Here is a 19,507-nt window from a genome sequence, read left to right on the forward strand (position 1 = left end):
GGGGGCAATGTCTCTTCAGACATAGAACGATCATCTAGATTTGTTTGCTGGTCCTCAGAGAACCTAGTGTTCACTGGAACAATATCCTCTCCACAGTCACCATCACTCCGATGTGCCAACATCTGATCAACATGACGCCTCCAGTGAACTGATAGTCCCACATCCACTCTGTATGATACAGGTCCTGTTTTTGCTGACACAATTCCAGGCATCCACTTCTTCCCCCTGCCGATATCCACGAACCAATACCTTGTCTCCTACTGCAAATGTCCTGACTTTAGCATGCACTTGACGTTGCTGGTACTGTTTCTCTTGAGCTTTTTCAACAACATCATATTAGGCTTGATCAGATCAAAACGTGACTGCAATCTCCGATGTAGGAATAACATGGCAGGTGATTCCTTTGTGGTGGTATGTGAAGTATTACGGTATGGTAAGAGAAATGTGTCCAGCCTCTGTTGAATGGATGCTGATCCATTTGAACAGCGTAAAGCCCGTTTTAATGTCTGAACCATGCGTTCCGCCAAGCCATTCGTGGCTGGATGAAAAGGTGCAGAGCATGTGTGTGTGACACCGTTAGCTTTGAGAAATGTCTGGAACTCGTCCAAGGTGAACTTAGGACCATTATCGCTAACCAGCACTTCTGGAAGGCCATGATGACTAAATAATGTCCTCAGCACTTGAATGGTCTTTGCAGATGTAGTTGAATCCATCACACACACCTCGGGCCACTTTAAGTGAGCATCTACTACAACGAGATACATGTCTCCCTCAAATGGACCTGCATAGTCTACATGTATATGTTGCCAAGGAGACTCTGGCCATTTCCAGGGGTGTAAGGGAAAAGGTCCAGGTGCTTTTAGCGTTTGTTGGCAGGACTGACAGTTCTTTGACAACTGTTCTATTTGAGTGTCAATGCCTGGCCACCAGACATAATGCCGCGCAAGTGCCTTCATTCGCACGACACGTGGATGTCCTATATGAAGTTCAGGCAGCACCCTGGATCACAATTTAGGAGGAATAACTACCCTCCTTCCCCACATAAGACAGCCTTGTTGGATTGTCAGCTCATCCTTTCTATTCACATATGGGGCAAAAACATTACTAACATTCCTAAGGTGTGGAAAATGTCCAGTTGTCACCATCTCCATGACTTGTGACAAGATTGGGTCAGTCCTTGTCTCTCTACAAACATCTGCACACTGCACAGGTAGAGCCACCAGTTGTTTAATTTACTCCACTGTGTCTTGTTTAACTGGAAGTGCAGTGGACAGAGGCAGTCGTGATAACCCATCTGCGTTACAATGATGCGCACCATCTCGATACTGGAATATTATAATCATAAACTGCTTACAACAAAGCCATGCCGCAGCTATGGGTGGAATGGCTTTTGTTGGACTAAATATGGTTGTAAGCAGACAGTGATCTGTAAGTAACGTTATTGGTAGAATTTTCGTACTCCGAAAACAATACCAAGAGCCTCTGTTTCGATGTGAGCATAATTTTGCTCTGCCTTAGTCAGCGTTCTTAAGACAAAGGCGATAGGTTTCTCCTATCCATCTGGAAGGATGTGCGAGATGACAGCTCCTACGCCGTATGGTGAGACATCACAAGCCAACCTGATTGGCAGATGGGGATCATAATATGTCAACACGCCCTGTGACAGCAACAAGCTCTTCGCTTCACCAAAAGCTTCCTCGCACTCCTGAGACCACAGCCACTTTTTTTCTTTGCACAAAAGAACATTAAGAGGGGCCAACACTGATGCCAGATTAGGAATAAATCTACTGTAATAGTTTAGTAGTCCCAAAAATTAACAAAGTTGTATAGTATCCTTAGGTGCCTTAGACTTTTTCTGGTGACTTGTGAAATCCCTGAGCATCAATGATGTGCCCTAAGTATTCCAACGAAACGGTGTTTCGTGACCCTTTAATAAGCCCTATAGGAGACACTGCTTCGCCTCCTTCTCCTCTGCCTTTTGGAACATGAGAGCTGCTTCCGTGAGCAGCCGTTTCTGTATGGACTCCGTTTTCAGTCCGCATACAAAACAATCTCGCAAGGCGTTTAGCAAATGTGTTCCAAATTCACAGTGTTCACTCAATTTTTTTAGGACGGCAACAAACTAACTGTGTTACAGTCTCTGTGTCATGCTGACTGCGGTTATGAAACCTAAAGGCTATTACACACCGGGACGCTTTTCGTTTGCGTTTAACGTCAGCGTTTTACGAGACGTTTTTCAGTATTCAAACCCAAGTGCTTTTCACTGGCATCAAGCTAAAGAGTATGAAAAATCTCTCATTTGACGTTAAATGACGCTGCACAACTTTAACCTTCTGACACCCGCTTATAACACAGAAGAAGAGGAGGAGAGGAAGTTCACACGATTGTTGATAAAGTTACTGGTGACTTGAACAAGCATGGATTATTCAAGCAGCAGCTCCAGCTTTAGCAATAAAGAAATGATTAGTAGTCACAAGAGCAATAAGCAACCTCTGGGCGTCGTCTTCAATGTGCGCTCGCATTGACAGTTTTGTGCTTGAGCGCCTCCAAGTGCTGATTACTGTAACTTCAGCAGCTTCGTGCACGTGAACAAAAGTGCCGATCTGATTGGTGGAGAAGGTTTTGACGGGGCGCGTCAAAACAAAAAAACGAGCATGAGGCGTTTTCTTTAAAATGACTGCGCCTGGCGTTTTGCGCGTTGGTGTGTGATCACATTGATGCCCGTTATTTAGTCGCGAGGCGTTAAACGTCGACGGAAAACGCGAGCAAAAAATGTCTCGGTGTGCACGGGCCTTAAATCTCTCTGCAATCACGATTGGTTTCGGAGAAAAATGATCTTTCACACAACAGTCACAATCTTATTATATGCTTTTATACCCGGCTACTCCAGGGCGATTAAGCTCCGCAGCAGTCCGTATGTAGATGAGCTCATGACACTCAACAACACCGCGACTCGATTGTCATCTGCAATATCGTTAGCAGAAACAAATTGTTCAAACCTTTCAATGTAGGTAGCCCATTGTTTGAGCAACTTATCAAAGGCGTCCATATGGCCTAGAAACACTGCCATCTCGGTGGGTGTTGTTTATTATTGTTTTACATTTGCAACAGTATTTTTATCCACTTTACAACTTCAAGTTAGAAGTTCGCCGTCACACACATCCGTTAAAGAGAACAATCCTCGTCGCCAAATTGTTATATATTTACCATTAATATAACATGAGTAACACACTGAGACGATCGCTATATTGAACACACATTTGTTTTACTAAAGAAAATGTAAACACAGCCATACTTCTTCTGGTACAATGTATCACTGGTATCAGGACAACTAGAGCGCCCTCTAGCCTTGCAACATGTAGTGCATACATTGCAGTGGGTAATTTAACTTTACTAGAAATTATGCTCAGCACTCTCCAAGCAACACGTTTAAGCTTAGTTCACTCTGTTAATCAACTATTACTTTATAAAACAATGAATTTCAGACACGCAGGTTTTCTCTGTGCTTCCTTTACTTCACATGCATGCGCATAACACTGACGTCACACCTAACCATACATGGTCTGTCACATCCTCCCATCCTGCTGTCTATCTACATCACATATTGTAACAACACAAAGCACACTTGCACATTAGACGGAATACTATCTTGCAAAATATTTATATTAGTAATATGTTGGTGAAATAATATAACCAAATATGTTGATAATTCTAATGTAATAGAAACAGGTTGATAGAGGTATTTTCAAAAGCAAATATATACATTTACAGTTGATTTGTTGGCTTACCTGTCACAGTAACATTAATAGCGTGGCTTACAGACATGTCACCTTCCTTACATCTGTATAAACCTGCATTCTCTATTGAGATGTTCTGGAAAATCAGGAAAGCCATTCCTTCATGCTCTGCTGTATTCTTCCACTCAGTTTTTATGACATCTGAGGGATTTACAGCTTTGCAGTTATCTCCATAGATTTTGCATCATGATATTTTTGGGATTCTATGACATCCATCTACAGTTACTGTACAGTTTATCTTCAGTCCTGTCATAACATGAGCTTTAAACACTGTGTGTCGTGACACTTTCAGCTTTGTGGCACACAGTGATATATTCTCTGAGAAAGAAATTAAGAGAACAAATCAAGGAAAAAATTACAATTTGCAGAGTGATTTTTGTTAGATTTTCCCCTGAATGCACCAGACATAAACAGAACTAAACAGTGGGTATCCATTTATTCTCACAAAAATAATTGCAGGTCTACAAATTGGTGGTGGGGGGAGGGGGGGGGGATTATCCCAACACCCCCCATTTTTTTAAACAAACTTGTTATCCAATAATTTGCATGATCTTGCCTAGTAAACCTAATTAAGCCTTTTAATTTCACTTTAAACGAAATAGTAAAATATCTATAATAGAAATATGTCTGTAATATAATAGAGCCAGATATGTTGGTAAATACAAGGGGTTGATCAATGAACCTGAAACGCCTGTTTTAAAACCACAATAATTCATTAGTATGGTGTAGCCCCTCCAACCCAAGCTCATTCTGAAAACGTAGTCCCGCGGACGTTTCTGGAGACAGCGGAATACGTCCCGGGAGGTACGTACTGCTGCATTTATTTATTTTTCAAGCGCACGCTGCGGGGAGGTGTGACACTGTTTCCCTTTCGCGCTCGCCGGCTGACCGCTTACCTCCTTGTGGAGGGCTTTCCCACTGCAATCCGTTTGTCCACTCAGCTCACCGTGTAACATCGGCAGGCTCGAGACGCGGAGAGGAGGAGTCGACCAAGGCGATCGGTTTCGAGTCCGGGGGAGAGCAGTTCCAGCAGTCAGGTAAGACAAAAACAGAATCCCAAAAATTAAGTGAATGAGTTTCGTGTCAGGGCGAGAACGCGGCAAAATCCGAAAACGCGGTGGAATAAAAAAACTAATAAAAAATCAGGGCTTTTATTTTTTTGGACGGCTTTTGTAAACCGTTGCTCAGGTTCAGGGAAGCGAGCGGGCGGGCAGGTCAATCGGTAAAATTGGTTGGGTTGAGGGAAAGAGGAGGGCGGTCAGCCGATTGGCCAGTCGCTCAGTCAATCATCCGGTCAGTCGGACAGCGGCCTCTGGCGGGTTGACGCAAGAACAGCGCGGGCGCGAACCGCGCTCGCAAGAGACGTTCGAGATGAGAAAAAGCGCACAACGGCGGCCTCTCGCGTATTCGCAAAAACAAAAACTGCAACCGTACGTACCTGCCGGGACGTATTCCGCGGTCTCCAGAAACGTCCGTGGTACTATGTTTCCACAATGATCCCGGGTTGCGCCCCTCCTTTTGCACCCAAAACAGTGTCAATGCATCTTGAAAATTACAGATTTAATGGCACAGTGGCCAGAGGGATTTTGAGCCATTCTTCTGGTAGATTAGTGGCCTACTCACTCCTCCAAAACATCCCAAAGTGGCTTAATAATATTTAGTTCAGGTGCAGGCCATTAGAGATGTTCAACTTCACTTTCATGTTCATCAAACTACTCTGTCATCAATCTTCCTGTGTGAATTGGAGCATTATCATCCTGATACATGGCACTGACATTCAGAATACAATATTTGAACATGGGTAGACATGGTCCTCCAGAATGGTTCGGTAGTCCTTGGCAGTGACGTGCACATCTAGCACAAGTATTGGACCTAGGGAATGTCATGACTTTGCAGCCCAAACAATCACTTATCCACCCCCATGCTTCACTCTGGCCATGCATCATTCTGGGTGGTACACTTCTTTGGGACTTCTCCACAGTGTAACTTTCCCTATCACCAAAATGTCAAGGTTTGGCTATAATATAGAGTATTCTGTTTTCTGTATTCTGCAGTGAGCTGGGGAGTTGTGGTTTTGCGCTTTTTGGATACAATCCTGGTAAGCACCCAGACATTCTTTTAAGACAGCTTCCTCTTGCACCCACAGTTACTACTGGACAAGGTTTTTATTTTATTTTGGTTCACTGACATTACTCTGGATATCATGGCTCTTGATACATCACAAAGGCTTGCTGTCTTGGTCACAGATGTGCCAGTGAGATGTACACCAACAATTTGCCTTTTTAAAACTCTATGTCACCCATAATGTTGTGTGCATTGTATTATTTTAAGCAAAACTACTATTACTCTGCTAATTAAGCATCACACTCTGCTCTTACTGGTGGAATATGCAATGAAAGTTGGCCACCAGGCTTGTCAAATTTAATCATGAAACCTCCAACACTAAATTTGCCAGTGTTTCAGTTTCATTCTCCAACCCCTGCATGAAACCCATGTATAATTATAAAATAATAGAAATATGTTGGTAAAGGCATTTTTAAAAGCAATGTCTGAATATTTACATTTTATGGTTGATAAAGAAATTGTGACTTACCTGTCACAGTAACATTAATCGTATGGCTTATAGACATGTCACCCCCTTCACACCTGTATAAACCTGCATCCTCCATTGTGATGTTCTGAAAAATCAGGAAAGCAATTCCTTCTTGTCTGCTGTACTCTTCCATTCAGTTTTAATGACATCTGAGGGATTTAAAGCTTTGCAGTGATCTCCATAGATTTTGCACCATAAGATGTTTGGGATTCTGTGGCATCCATTTACAGTTACGGTACAGTTTATCTTCAGCTCTGTCATAACAGGAGCTTTATACACTGTGTTTCGTGGCACTTTTACCTTTGTGACACACACTGTTAACCCTTACTGTAGATTATACAGTAAATAACTGTAAAATAGCCAGTGTTTTGCTGTAATAAAAGGAAACAGTATTTTACTGTAAAATGAGCAGGGTTTGTATGAAATTTTGTTGTGCAAAGAATAAATTACAGTAATTTACTTTATGTACCCATTACAGATAGTTACTGTGATAATAAATGGTAAATTACTGCTCAACCATTATTATCCCATGTACTCTAATGCTTTATGTTGCTATATATATATATATATATATATATATATATATATATATATATATATATATATATATATATATACTGTTCAGTTTTGGTATGTGTATGGTCAGTATTGAGGAGAAAGTGAGACAATCCATTGATGATAAGCTAAATTTCTCTGCAGCCATCTCTGTGTTTTCTTTGGTTCCTTTTATGTTTTTAACATTGAGTATCAGGAGTCAACCAATGTTAATGTCACAGAGCTAATTAAAAGGTAAAGATATCAACAAGATGCATTTAAAGGCAAAAATATTCACACAGAGCAACCAAATTATCACAATCATTTTTATAACTTTGTTTACTTTTCTATAGTTAATCTAATTTGCCTAGTTTAAACTATAGCTAAGCTTTTAAATTGCACTTTAAGCTGAATATTAGTATTTTGCTAAATAACTAGTAAAAATGTGTTATTTAAAAAATATCTTAAACTGCATGTACATACATGTTTGCTGAGACTCAATTAATTTGTTTGGAAAACTTCAAATGAAGTAGGTAAAAGTGGCATTAACAGTATAGTATAAAAGCTTTCCTAAATAAATGTATTAATCAGGTTATTTGTTTTTTTATTATTATTATTAACATTTATTATTTATTAACACATATTATTTTACTGTAAAAGGAGTAGACTTTGTATGAAATTGTGTTGTGCAAAGAATAAATTCCAGTAATTTACTTTATGTACTCATTACAGATAGTAACTGACAATAAATAGTTAATTACTGTTCAACCATTATTGTCCAATCTACTCTGATGGTTTATGCTGCTATTTATAGAGACGTGTATTTTAAAGGCAGAAAATAATGATTTAGGCATCACCACACACTCCCACAGGCTGTCCGTCTTATTCTAAGCACAAAGGTGTTAGAAAGAGTTTTCAGAAAATGCTGGCCCTTTAAGGGAGCCAGGTGTTTGATTTGTTTATTGCCGAATTGGCTCTATTCTCTGTCCATCAATTCAGATGTAGAGTCTGATATGTTTTAGGCTTTAAGTAAGCATCTACAATGAGTAAGTAAAATGTGTTCAAATGTTTTTGAGGATTTCTAAAATAAGGCTGTGTTTTAAGTTATATTGTTGTTATCTTGAACTGTGTACTTGAAAGCTACATTGTTAGCTAGTTAGCCTCTCCTCATATAACTTCTTACATTACTTTTGTTTAAGTTTATGTATTTATTGGATATTGCATACTGCCATAATGTACAGATGCTAACAGTTGTATGTATCTTTCTGGCAACTAAGCCAAAATTAAATTCCATCATCTCAGTAAGGTAATGTGCACATCATCACAGGGAATCACAAAAACAAGATACACATAGCCATCCACACACAAAAGCTCCACTGTCAGGTCCCAGGTTGTGAGTTTGTTGCTAAGTATTTTTCAGAGCTGTGTTTACACCTATGAATTGATATAAGAAACAATAAAAAAGTTTGTTGTCATGAGATAATTATAACAATAAAAGATTGGATCCTTTGGTTTTTCGGTGTTGTCAACTTTATTTTTATTTTTTATAATTATTTTAAACTTTTTATTGCGATTTGACACAGTTTTTATTTATTTAAAACTTTAAAATTTAAAATAATTATGTTGTGTTTTTTGCTGTTCATTTGCTGATCTACCTTCCTGCAGATTTCAGTTGCTATCCATATCAAACACCCCTAAACCAATTAATTAGGACCTGAACACCACTTGATAATTAAAGGCAGGTGTGTTTGATATGGGTAGCAACTGAAATCTGCAGCAAGGTAGATATCCAGGAACAGGATTGAGCACCCCTGCTATATACCATGGGGGTCAAACTCCAAGTTCCCGGAGAACTGCATCGCAGCAGAGTTTAGTACCCACCCTGCTTCAACATTACCTGTGGATTTCTAACAAGCCTTAATTAGTTTGATCAGGTGTGTTTAATTAGAGTTACAGCTTAAAGTCCCGGTCACACTGCACTTTTCTCCCTTTAGACTTTCATTCGTACGCATGTAAGTACTGCAGACCTGGAATGATAGCTCATGCGACAAATTTCATAATTCGCAGCAATGGAAAGTTCAAGCTTGGAGAACGCTGACATGCGAAATCACATCATGTGATTGCTTGAGACCAATTAAAGATCAAAACATGACCTCTCTGGCTTGCTTTTTCAATCTCTAATTATTTTGTTTAATTCCACTACTCGCTTTGTTTAATTCCACTTTGCAGTGCAGTATGACAGAATTTTGCATGCTCAAACGTTAGTGTGACCGCAGCCTTACTGTGCAGACCTGTAATATGTAAGACAATATTTATATCTGCTGATTTCTTAATTTTGTTATACTTTTTCTGTCATTTATTTGTTTGGTGCCGAAACAATAAAATAAATTTGTCTGAAAAATGTTATGCCTTCTATTTTTAAATAACAGCTAAGAATACTGATTAATTTTAGTAACTACAATAAATATATATGACATACTATTAATGTGTATGCAGTACAATGCTGTGATTTGTAACACTACAATACAGTAATTAACTGTACACAGTTTCCAGTTAGTTACCACTGCTGCTCTATTACAGTAATTAACTGGCGACACCGTTGCCAGCTACTCACTGTATTGGTTCAGTTACAGTAAATAACTGGCAACACTGTTGCCAGCCACTCACTGTAATAGTTCAGTTACAGTAATTAACTGGCAACACTGTTGCCAGCCACTCACTGTAATAGTTCAGTTACAGTAATTAACTGGCAACACTGTTGCCAGCCACTCACTGTAATAGTTCAGTTACAGTAATTAACTGGCAACACTGTTGCCAGTTACTTACTGTAACCGAACTTTTACAGTGAGTGGCTGGCAACAGTGTTGCCAGTATTCTACTGTAGAAAACCCCGGTAAGGTCTAACAGTGCACAGTGGCTCATACCCTGAGAAAGAAATTAAGAGAATGAATTAAAGAAAACGTATTGGTCAGTTCTCTTGACATCTACATTTTTTGGTAGATTTTCCCTTTAATGCACCAGACATAAGCTGAACAAATGTGTGTATCCATCTATCCTCACAAAAATATTTGCATGTCTACAGTTGACACTTCACACATTTGTGAGAAAAAAGTCTCTAGTGTTTATTGTCTTGACTAGATAAGTCTCTAAAACCTTTACAAATGCTTTAATGCAGTGATTCTCAAACTGTGGTACGTGTACCACTAGTGGTATGCAGGCTTCCTTCTAGTGGTAGGCGGAGGAATGAAATATGTCATGTACATGCTACACACATTTCAAAATTTATAAAAAATGATGTATATAATATGCCATATATGACATATAGCCTAATCTGCCACTTTTTTTAACTGTGCAGAGTTGCACAGTTCTGAATCTGAATACTTCTTTGTATATGTAATCCCCTGTTAATAGGTAAATAGAAATCTGGATTGTTTTTGTTTGTTTGTGTTGCTTACTTGAGGTTATATATAGTGAGATATGTTGAGTTGTCTAGTTTACTCTTTGCTTACTAAATAGTTATTACACAACTTTGAGTCAATTGTTGCATTACGTTACATTACATTTTCTGAAGCATATATAAATGGTCACATCTGGAGGAAGAGCCAGTTCTGTTCTTTTCTTCTTTCACTTACCATACAACTGGTGGTGCTTACTAATACACTGTTACCTATATTCATATCTATTCAAAAGTAGTATTGTCATGTAGGGACCCCTAAAATATTCTCAGATTATAATATGTTTTTTGTTTATTTCTAACTTTATGTAAGTAGTTAATCCAGCAACATTTGATTTTTGTATTTTTATGACACAACATATTCATAGAGAGCACTATAGAGTGGAGGAACTATGACGTCATTTTGTAGGCTAATCGGCTGCTAGCATAAAACTGGTTCCCTCGTGAAAATCCCTATAGGATTTTCCCTTAGGCTTTTCGAAGATTGCGAATAATACGCTCTGTGTTCAAACACTGTTCATTACACTTACACGTTTTGTTCAGCCGGATAATTGTCACACGAAAATATAACATTGAGCACTTTTGGATCTTAAATGCAAACGCAAGACTTGAAAAGCTAACATTAGGCTATAAATGGACTACAGCGCCCTCGGGGCGCTCGTCAGTGACGTCAGCCCCACCCTACTACAGACGACTTATCAAGCTTATTTTTAGAAATAACGTCCATGACAAAGAGTTAATCTCTCAGTATATTATATTGTAATCCACGCTATATACTATAAACTAATAAATACGCAAACACACATAGACCTTTGTGCCTTTTGGATCGTTTTTACGTGGGAAATACATGCTTTGCGGTTGTTCTAAAAGTTTAAAAAATGTGTATAAATGTGCCTATATAGTATTATTATGAGACATATTTAAAGAAGTGTATCGCTCGCGTGCACACAGCCCGCTTACCTTAACAGACGACGGCGTGAGGAAAAACAAGTCTATCAAATGCCTGCAGGTTTCATCATCATGGACACAGAACAACATTCAATATTCCTTTTGTATCACGAAGTACAGCGAAAAACAGCCCAATACAGTCACATCTGCTATACGTTTTATGGAGGAGTGTAAATATTGCAGTTATGACAGAGTTAAATGTGTTGATGAAGAAAAAAAGACGAGAAATCACTTGATCACGTTAAAATGACAGTTAACATGCATGTATTTTTACACATTTATTCACACGTTTGCATTACTGAGAGCAGGAAAGAAACTGAGCAGTATCTTCATATTATCGTTTAATTAAAATGAATGATCAACAAATGAATCTGTCTCGACAGCCTTTACATGTGAAGGAATTATCTACACACAATCTGAATTCTCAATTAGAATAATACAACAAACTATAAAATACTATTCTGAAAATACTTAAATCACAGACAAATCCAAACGCCCAAGCGAGCTGCGCTCCAGACCAGATCAGCTCGATGACGTATAATGCCCCTGACGCCGCCTGTAGTCTCATTTAGCAACTTGATAGCAACCGTCTTTTTAAAGAAGCATAATCGATTTAAAAGTTGAAGAGTGTGCTGTAACTGATGTGTTTTATGTCGTAGAACAAAACGTGAAAGTATATTGAGTTGGTGTTCGCCACGGACCTTATTTGAGCGATTTTACTGAAACCCCATTCAAAAAACCCATTGACTTTGGGGACGAGGGAACCGGAAGTGCTAAAATGCTAACTCGCTTCCGGGTTTTTGCATACAAATTGACGTCATAGTTCCTCCACTTTATTTTGCTGGTCAGTTACTGTTCCTTTAAGATGACATCATAACGTAAGCTGCGTGAGAGAGCGAGAAAAAAAAGAGAGGAGCCTCGTGAGAAGCAGCTGCAGATCGTCCTATGTGTTTTCATAGTTGGGAGACGATATATTGGTAATATTAAGTCTTCAAAGTGAAAGTAAAAGTGACTGGGACTCAGCTCGTTTTATTTGCTTTTCTCTCTGTGGAGTTTTCGCTTTGCGATCGTCGTGTATCACACGAGTGTATGCTCTCAGCTGAGGACACCATGCTCGTAGCATAGCTGCTAACGCTAATGACATTTACCTGAGTGAACAGTGACTGTGCTGATTGAGTTGGTGGTGATGCTGCTCTGAACTGGACAGACCTGTTTCAGCGCTGGACGTGGAATTATCGCGTGGGACAGCGGTAAATCGCAGCTTTGTGCAGGAGGGATTTCATTATATGTTTGGCTTTCATCGGATGGACGTAAGTGACATCATCATTGCATTTTGAGAGATCGTTCTGAAACAATACAACTGTGAATGTGCACCAACGAACTGGGCCCCAACGTTAAAGTATGCATACTATTGTTTTTTTTTGACTGAGTGACTTTGTGACTGTTATGACTGTGACTGATTTATAATAAGTTTGTGAACTAGACTGAGACCATTTAAATTGTAAAGATTTGGAGGTTCACGTTATTCATTTTTTGTTTACAATTGTGAAACGATCTGAGTTAATAGTGTTTAGGTGTGTTATTTCAGAAGCGTTTAACTTTAGCTTTAATGTGATTTTTATCTCATCTGTTGATTTGGGGTAAAATAAAATGTAAGGAAACATAAGAAATATAGAACAAAATAAGTCAGTAAAGAACAACACTTAGACTTGTAAGGCTAGTTTACATATTTTATTTTAAAGAATTAAGGTGCTAAATTTTGACTGAAAGAGTAAATCTTCATTTAGTGGGATTTCCTTTTGAATTGTTTATTATTTATTTTATTCTATTCTATTGTTGTTGTTTTATTATTTTCTTGTGGTGTAGATAAAGGGCTGATTCTTTTATTTTATTTATTTTCTTTTTACTTTAAACAAAATTGTAATAAATTGTTATTATTTTTCTTAAAATCTAAATTTGACATCTCATTGTGTTTTGTTATATATTGAATTCATATATAAAAAACAAAACAAACAAACTGCAAACATATACACACTGTAATAGTTTAATTCAGCTAAAACTAGTTTTTTTAGAGTACAAAGGAGTAAAAATACCGGCTAATTCACCATTCAACTGCCGGGAACCCAGGTATTTCTGAACAGGACAGTTAAAAATAATTCTTAAGGTTAAGAAAAGGGTTACATTTTTGGAGGCACCGCTGGGATCTTGTTTTTTTCCTTTTTACCGGATTTTTTTTCTCTTTAGCAGAAAAAAAAAATTATCTGAAATAGCGTTAATTATTATTGATAAATTTTTGTGGCTTATTTTGCATAGTAACTCATTAGTTGAAGAATGGATATCTCTCAGACTGCTCAATGGAGTACAGAGGAGAACATAAATTCCTCACGCGCCATTGTGTTAAGCAATGTTCCTTTGAACACTAGTGATGAGACTATTGAGAAAGTGTTAAACACAGTGAAGGTTTTTGGTCGTACTCAAATTCATGGTCGACGTGGTGATGTGACTGGAAAACATTTGTTTGTGTTAGTGGAGACTAGAACTGATCTTGATCCAAGCACCATACCACCTGAAATAGGTATTGAAAGTGAAGCTGGACCCTGGCCTGTACACTTTGTAGGTAGACTACAAGTTCAGAACCCTGCTACTGAAAATGACACATTTCAGTCCAAGTTGTTAACATTAATGCAGCAGGAGGGCAAGTCTATGGATGAAGTGAAAGCCATTTTGATGGGGGAGCATTCTCCTAAATCTGATATTAATGTGGATTTAGTTGATGCCATAGGTAAATTAGTGGACAGGTGTAATCAAGCGTCTAATGATGGACCCAGTTACAGAAAACTAAGGTTGTTCTCAGGCCTGAAACCTGTTCCTCCAGGTGAGGAAGAATATGAAATCTGGATGGAGCAAGCCGCACAAATGATCAGCGAATGGCAATGCACTGAAGCTTCTAAGAAACAACGCATTGTTGAGAGTTTGCGAGGTCCTGCTGCTGATATCGTTAGGTTTCTAAAAGTGAGCCAGCCATCTGCCACTGCAACTGAGTACTTGGCTGCTCTTGAAACTGCGTATGGAACTACTGAGTGTGGGCCTGACTTGATGGCTAAATTTCGTCACACTTACCAGCATAATGGAGAAAAACTTTCAGCTTTCTTCTATCGCTTAGATAAACTTCTTCACAGAGCGTTGTTAAAGGGTGGGATTGATGTAGCTGGAATAAACAAAGCTAGAATGGAGCAGCTAATTAAGGGAGCACTTACCAATGATATGGTTGCTCTGCGAATCAGAATGACTCACACTTTGCAGAATCCCCCATCTTTTACACAGTTAATGAGGGAAATACGTGAGGAGGAACACTGGGTGGCTGCAAGGGAAAATGTCAAAGCTTCGGTTGCCACTGTTATCTCTCCTCAGTCAGATGGGCCCTCTGAGTTACAAAGCCTGAAGAAGGAGGTGAAGGAGCTATCTTCACAGATGAGTCACCTATTGAATGTGGCTACTACAACGTGTGCTTCTGAATGTGCTCCTCAGAAAACATCTAGTAAAAACTCTGAGAGTGTGAAACGAGACAAATCACAACCAACTAAACTCACCCAGCAACCAGTGCCTGGGATCTTTTGCTACAAATGTGGTGAGGATGGACATAAAAAGTGGGAATGCAAGGGACAAGAGGACCTCAGGAAAGTAAATCAAAAGCTGATCAAAATGCATCGTTTGCAGGGAAACTGGGCAGGAGTTCAGTGAAGGAACGGCACGGGGCTCCTGGGACAACACGTTCCAATTGTGATTCTTTTTTACTTGATGCCAGTAAACCAAGATTGCCTGAAGGGTTGATAGGACCTGTTTCTGAAGTGCCTGTCCAGATAGAAGGTGTTTATGCAAAAGCCCTTCTTGACAGTGGCTAACAGGTGACTCTATTATACCGCAGTTTTTATGACACTTATCTAAAACACTTGGAACTTCAGCCTGTGGAAAACCTTGAGATATGGGGTTTAAGTTCGCATAAATACCCCTATGATGGGTACTTGCCCCTTAGACTTGAGTTTACAGAGAGTGTAGCTGGAGTGCATCAAATAATTGACACACTTGCGATTGTATGCCCTGACCCTGTAAAGCGAGAAGGAATAGCAATTTTGCTCGGGACTAACACTAGTCTAGTGAAGAAGCTACTTGAGTCTTGTCGTAAACAAGCTGGCGAAGAATTCCTTAATGTGCTGACCATACATCCTGTAATCAGAGAAGCATTTGAGACTATTCAACTAACAGATTTTTCTCAAGATGACTCCGACACGCATGGGACAGTTTGGTTCATAAAGCATAACCCAGTTGTCCTAAAACCAAACCAAGTTAAGCAGCTTCCTGGTCTGTTGAAATTTCCTGGTCAATCAACTGAGTCATTAGTATTAGTTGACAGAGTAGCAGATTGTGACACAAGTTCTGAGCATCTAGATGTGAGACCTGAACTGCATGCAGCATCTGTTGTATCCAGTCGGCAAGTTACAGTGACTGTGAGGAACATGTCTAATAGAGAAATATGGGTGAAGAGAGGAACTCCGCTTGCACACGTTCTTCCTGTGTCCTTAGTGCCACAATTGACTGCTAAACAACCACCAGCACAAAATCCTTTGTCACCTGCTTCTTTTGATTTTGGAGATTCCCCAATGCCTGAGGAAGCAAAACAGAGCTTACGGGAGAAAATGATGCAGAGAAAGGATGTGTTTTCTCTACACGAGTGGGATGTGGGCTGTTCAAAAAGCACCACTCATGAGATAAGGTTGAATGATTCGCGCCCTTTTAGAGAGAGATCTCGTCGTCTTGCCCCTGCTGACTTAGAAGATGTGCGACTGCATTTACAAGAACTGCGGAGTAGTGGTATTATTTCTGAGTCTCGCAGCCCCTACGCTTCACCTATTGTTGTTGTGCGTAAAAAGTCAGGGAAGGTTAGAATGTGTGTCGACTATCGAACACTTAATCAACGAACTACACCAGACCAATATACTGTGCCCCGCATTGAAGATGCTCTCCATAGTCTATCGGGAAGTAAGTGGTTCAGTGTTCTCGATTTGAGGAGTGGGTACTACCAGATACCCATGAGTGATGCTGATAAGGAAAAGACTGCGTTCATATGCCCGTTAGGGTTCTATCAATTTGAACGTATGCCTCAGGGTATTTGTGGAGCACCCGCCACTTTTCAAAGAGTCATGGAACGTACTGTAGGGGATATGAACTTTTTGGAAGTGCTTGTATACCTTGATGATTTGATTGTCTTTGGGCGAACCATTGATGAGCACGAAGAGCGTCTTTTGAAAGTGCTCGATAGGCTAAGTGATGTGGGACTAAAGATCTCCCTTGACAAGTGTCAGTTTGGTAGGACTTCAGTGAACTATGTAGGACATATAGTGTCACAAGATGGAATTTCGACAGATCCGTCCAAGATAGAGGCTGTTGTATCCTGGCCTAAGCCCCAGACAGTGACAGAGCTCAGGTCTTTTCTAGGATTCTGTGGATATTACAGGCGCTTTGTTAAGGATTTCTCGAAGTTGTGCCACCCTCTTAATGAATTGCTGAAGGGATATCCATCTACCAGGAAGAACAGAGATTCACTTGTTTGCAACACTAAGCCCTGCTATAAGTCCTCTGAACCGTTTGGTTCTCGATGGTCGGCTCAGTGTGACACAGCTTTTGAAACGCTGAAAAAGTGTTTGACACAAGCGCCAGTGTTAGCCTTTGCGGATGTACAGAAGCCCTATGTCTTGCACGTGGACGCAAGCATGGATGGACTAGGAGGAGTCTTGTATCAAGAACATGAGAGCGGATTACGTCCAGTAGCTTTTATCAGTCGCAGCTTATCCCCTTCAGAGAGAAACTATCCAGCCCATAAACTGGAATTCTTAGCACTGAAGTGGGCTGTTGTGGATCGACTGCACGACTATCTATAGGTGTTCCGTTTGAGGTTAGAACCGACAATAATCCTCTAACCTATATAACAAAATCAGCAAAACTGGATGCGACAGGTCACCGTTGGCTGTCTGCCTTGACCTCCTACAATTTCAGCCTAAAATACAGACCTGGCCGCAGAAATGTTGATGCTGATGCGTTGTCGAGGCGTCCGCATACTCACCGCAGTGAGGACGATGAGTGGCAGGAAATTCCAGCTGTAGGGGTGAGGACTTTTTGTCAAGCTGTGTCCCTTGAAAAGAGAGCAGAGAACGGATTTTACACTTGTGTGGTAAAACAAGCTGGAGCACACATGTCTGCTGTCCCCAAAGCTTACTCTCATGTTATGGAAGTAGCTGCTGATCACCTACCCTTGTTTAGTTCAAGTGACCTTCAAACAGCTCAGAGGAATGACTCTTTACTTGGCGAAGTGTGGAAAGATGTGTGTGATAAGAAACCTGCTAGTAGCATTCGAAGTAGCCATCCTAGTATGAAGATTCTGAAACGGGAGTGGGAAAAATTGGTAGTAAATAATGGGATGCTTTACAGAATTGTCAGACAGAGTAATCACAAAGTGAAACAACAGCTTGTACTACCAAAACAATTTCACAGCTCAGTGCTGAAGTCTTTGCATGACGACAATGGACATTTAGGGTTTGAGAAGTCCTATGGTCTAGTCCAAATTCGATTTTATTGGCCACACATGAAGCCTGATGTGGAATCCTACTGTAAGACCTGTGAGCGTTGCATCAAAAGAAAGACGTTACCTCAAAGAGCGGCTCCTTTGTCACATATGCAGAGTTCAGGACCTCTGGACCTTGTATGTATTGATTTTCTTTCCATTGAAGCTGACTCACGAAATGTGTGCAATGTCTTAGTGGTTACTGACCATTACACACGCTACGCCCAAGCTTTTCCCACTAGAGATCAAAAAGCTTCAACAGTGGCAAAGACTTTGTGGGAGAAATATTTCATACATTATGGTCTCCCTACTCGAATTCACTCAGACCAAGGCAGAGATTTTGAGAGCCAGTTAGTGTCTGAAATGCTGACTATGCTAGGGATTAAGAAATCTAGAACATCACCATATCATCCCCAAGGTGATCCCCAGCCTGAGAGATTTAACAAAACTCTGTTGAATATGCTGGGTACCATAGAGCCTAGTCAGAAAAGTAAATGGAGCCAGCACATAGCACGTTTAGTACATGCTTATAATTGTACCGTCAATGAAGCTACAGGTTTCTCTTTTTACTTTTTGATGTTCGGCCGAGAAGCTAGACTGCCTGTTGATGTTTGCTTTGGTGTGTCTGCTGATAGCTCATCATCTGGTTCCTATTCAAAGTATGTGTCCAAAATGAAGCAGGAATTACAGGCAGCTTATCAGTTGGCTCAGGTTTCCTCTGAAAAGATGAATCAAAGTAACAAAGCAAGGTATGATCAGAAAGTTCGCTATCATAATTTAAGTGTGGGGGACAGAGTTCTGATCCGAAACCTTGGTCTCAAGGGAAAACAAAAACTTGCCGATAGGTGGAGTGAAAATCCTTATGTAGTGGAAAGTCAATCGTCTGATATTCCAGTTTACCGTTTGAAGCCTGTTGATGGTAATGGACCAATTAAAGTCATGCACCGGAATCACCTCTTGCCTTTAGGACAAGAAGTAAGGCTAAGCCCCAAGGTAGATTTAGGTCCTACTTCTGTACCTAAGAATTTGTGGCATAGAAGTGTGAAAGACAAGCGTAAAACTGCTCAGTCAGAAAACCCGCCTATTGCAGTTGATGTTTTTTCAAGAGAACATGATTCTTCAGATTCAGACTCTGAATATGGGTGTTATGTTGAGGATATGGCACCGATTTCATCTGAAAGTGCTCAGGAGATACAGGGTGAAACTCCAGAACAAGCTGAAGAATGCTTAGACTATAGCAATGCTCACTGTGTGTCTGAAATACCAGTTATCCCATGTCAAAGTGAAACCCCTGAATTTCAGTTAACAGATGCAGATAGGAACACTGATGTAGTAGATGATGTAATGACTGAAGTTTCTGAGAGTACATCACAGACTACTGTTCAGACTACTGATAATGAAACTCAGCCAGAGATTGTACCTTTTGAAGTACGTAGGTCTAGTAGGGAGAGAAAACCTTCTACCAGATTTACTTATGACAAGCTGGGTGTACCATACCTTCATTCTGTATCATCTAAATGCTGTGGTATTAATGCACTTACTACAGAAGTGCTTAATGTTTATGG

General features: G+C 39.9%; 2 protein-coding genes across 2 annotated transcripts in view; one reads left to right on the forward strand and one right to left on the reverse strand.

Annotated features, from left to right (window-relative positions):
- LOC147846911 (uncharacterized) overlaps positions 1–19,507 on the forward strand; it is a 405,197-nt gene that overhangs the window by 285,100 nt on the left and 100,590 nt on the right. The window lies entirely within an intron of this gene.
- LOC147846921 (B- and T-lymphocyte attenuator-like) overlaps positions 1–19,507 on the reverse strand; it is a 66,533-nt gene that overhangs the window by 8,101 nt on the left and 38,925 nt on the right. Inside the window, exons 2-4 of the mRNA XM_087238358.1 lie at positions 6,516–6,690; positions 4,480–4,488; positions 3,789–3,905 (exon numbers count right to left, since the gene is read on the reverse strand). Of these exons, the coding sequence (XP_087094484.1) occupies positions 3,789–3,905; positions 4,480–4,488; positions 6,516–6,690 (301 nt within the window). The remainder of the gene's footprint in view (positions 1–3,788; positions 3,906–4,479; positions 4,489–6,515; positions 6,691–19,507) is intronic.

The sequence above is a fragment of the Danio rerio genome, chromosome 1, assembly GCF_052040795.2.
Source record: "Danio rerio strain M-AB ecotype USA chromosome 1, GRCz13ab, whole genome shotgun sequence".
NCBI lineage: Eukaryota > Metazoa > Chordata > Actinopteri > Cypriniformes > Danionidae > Danio > Danio rerio.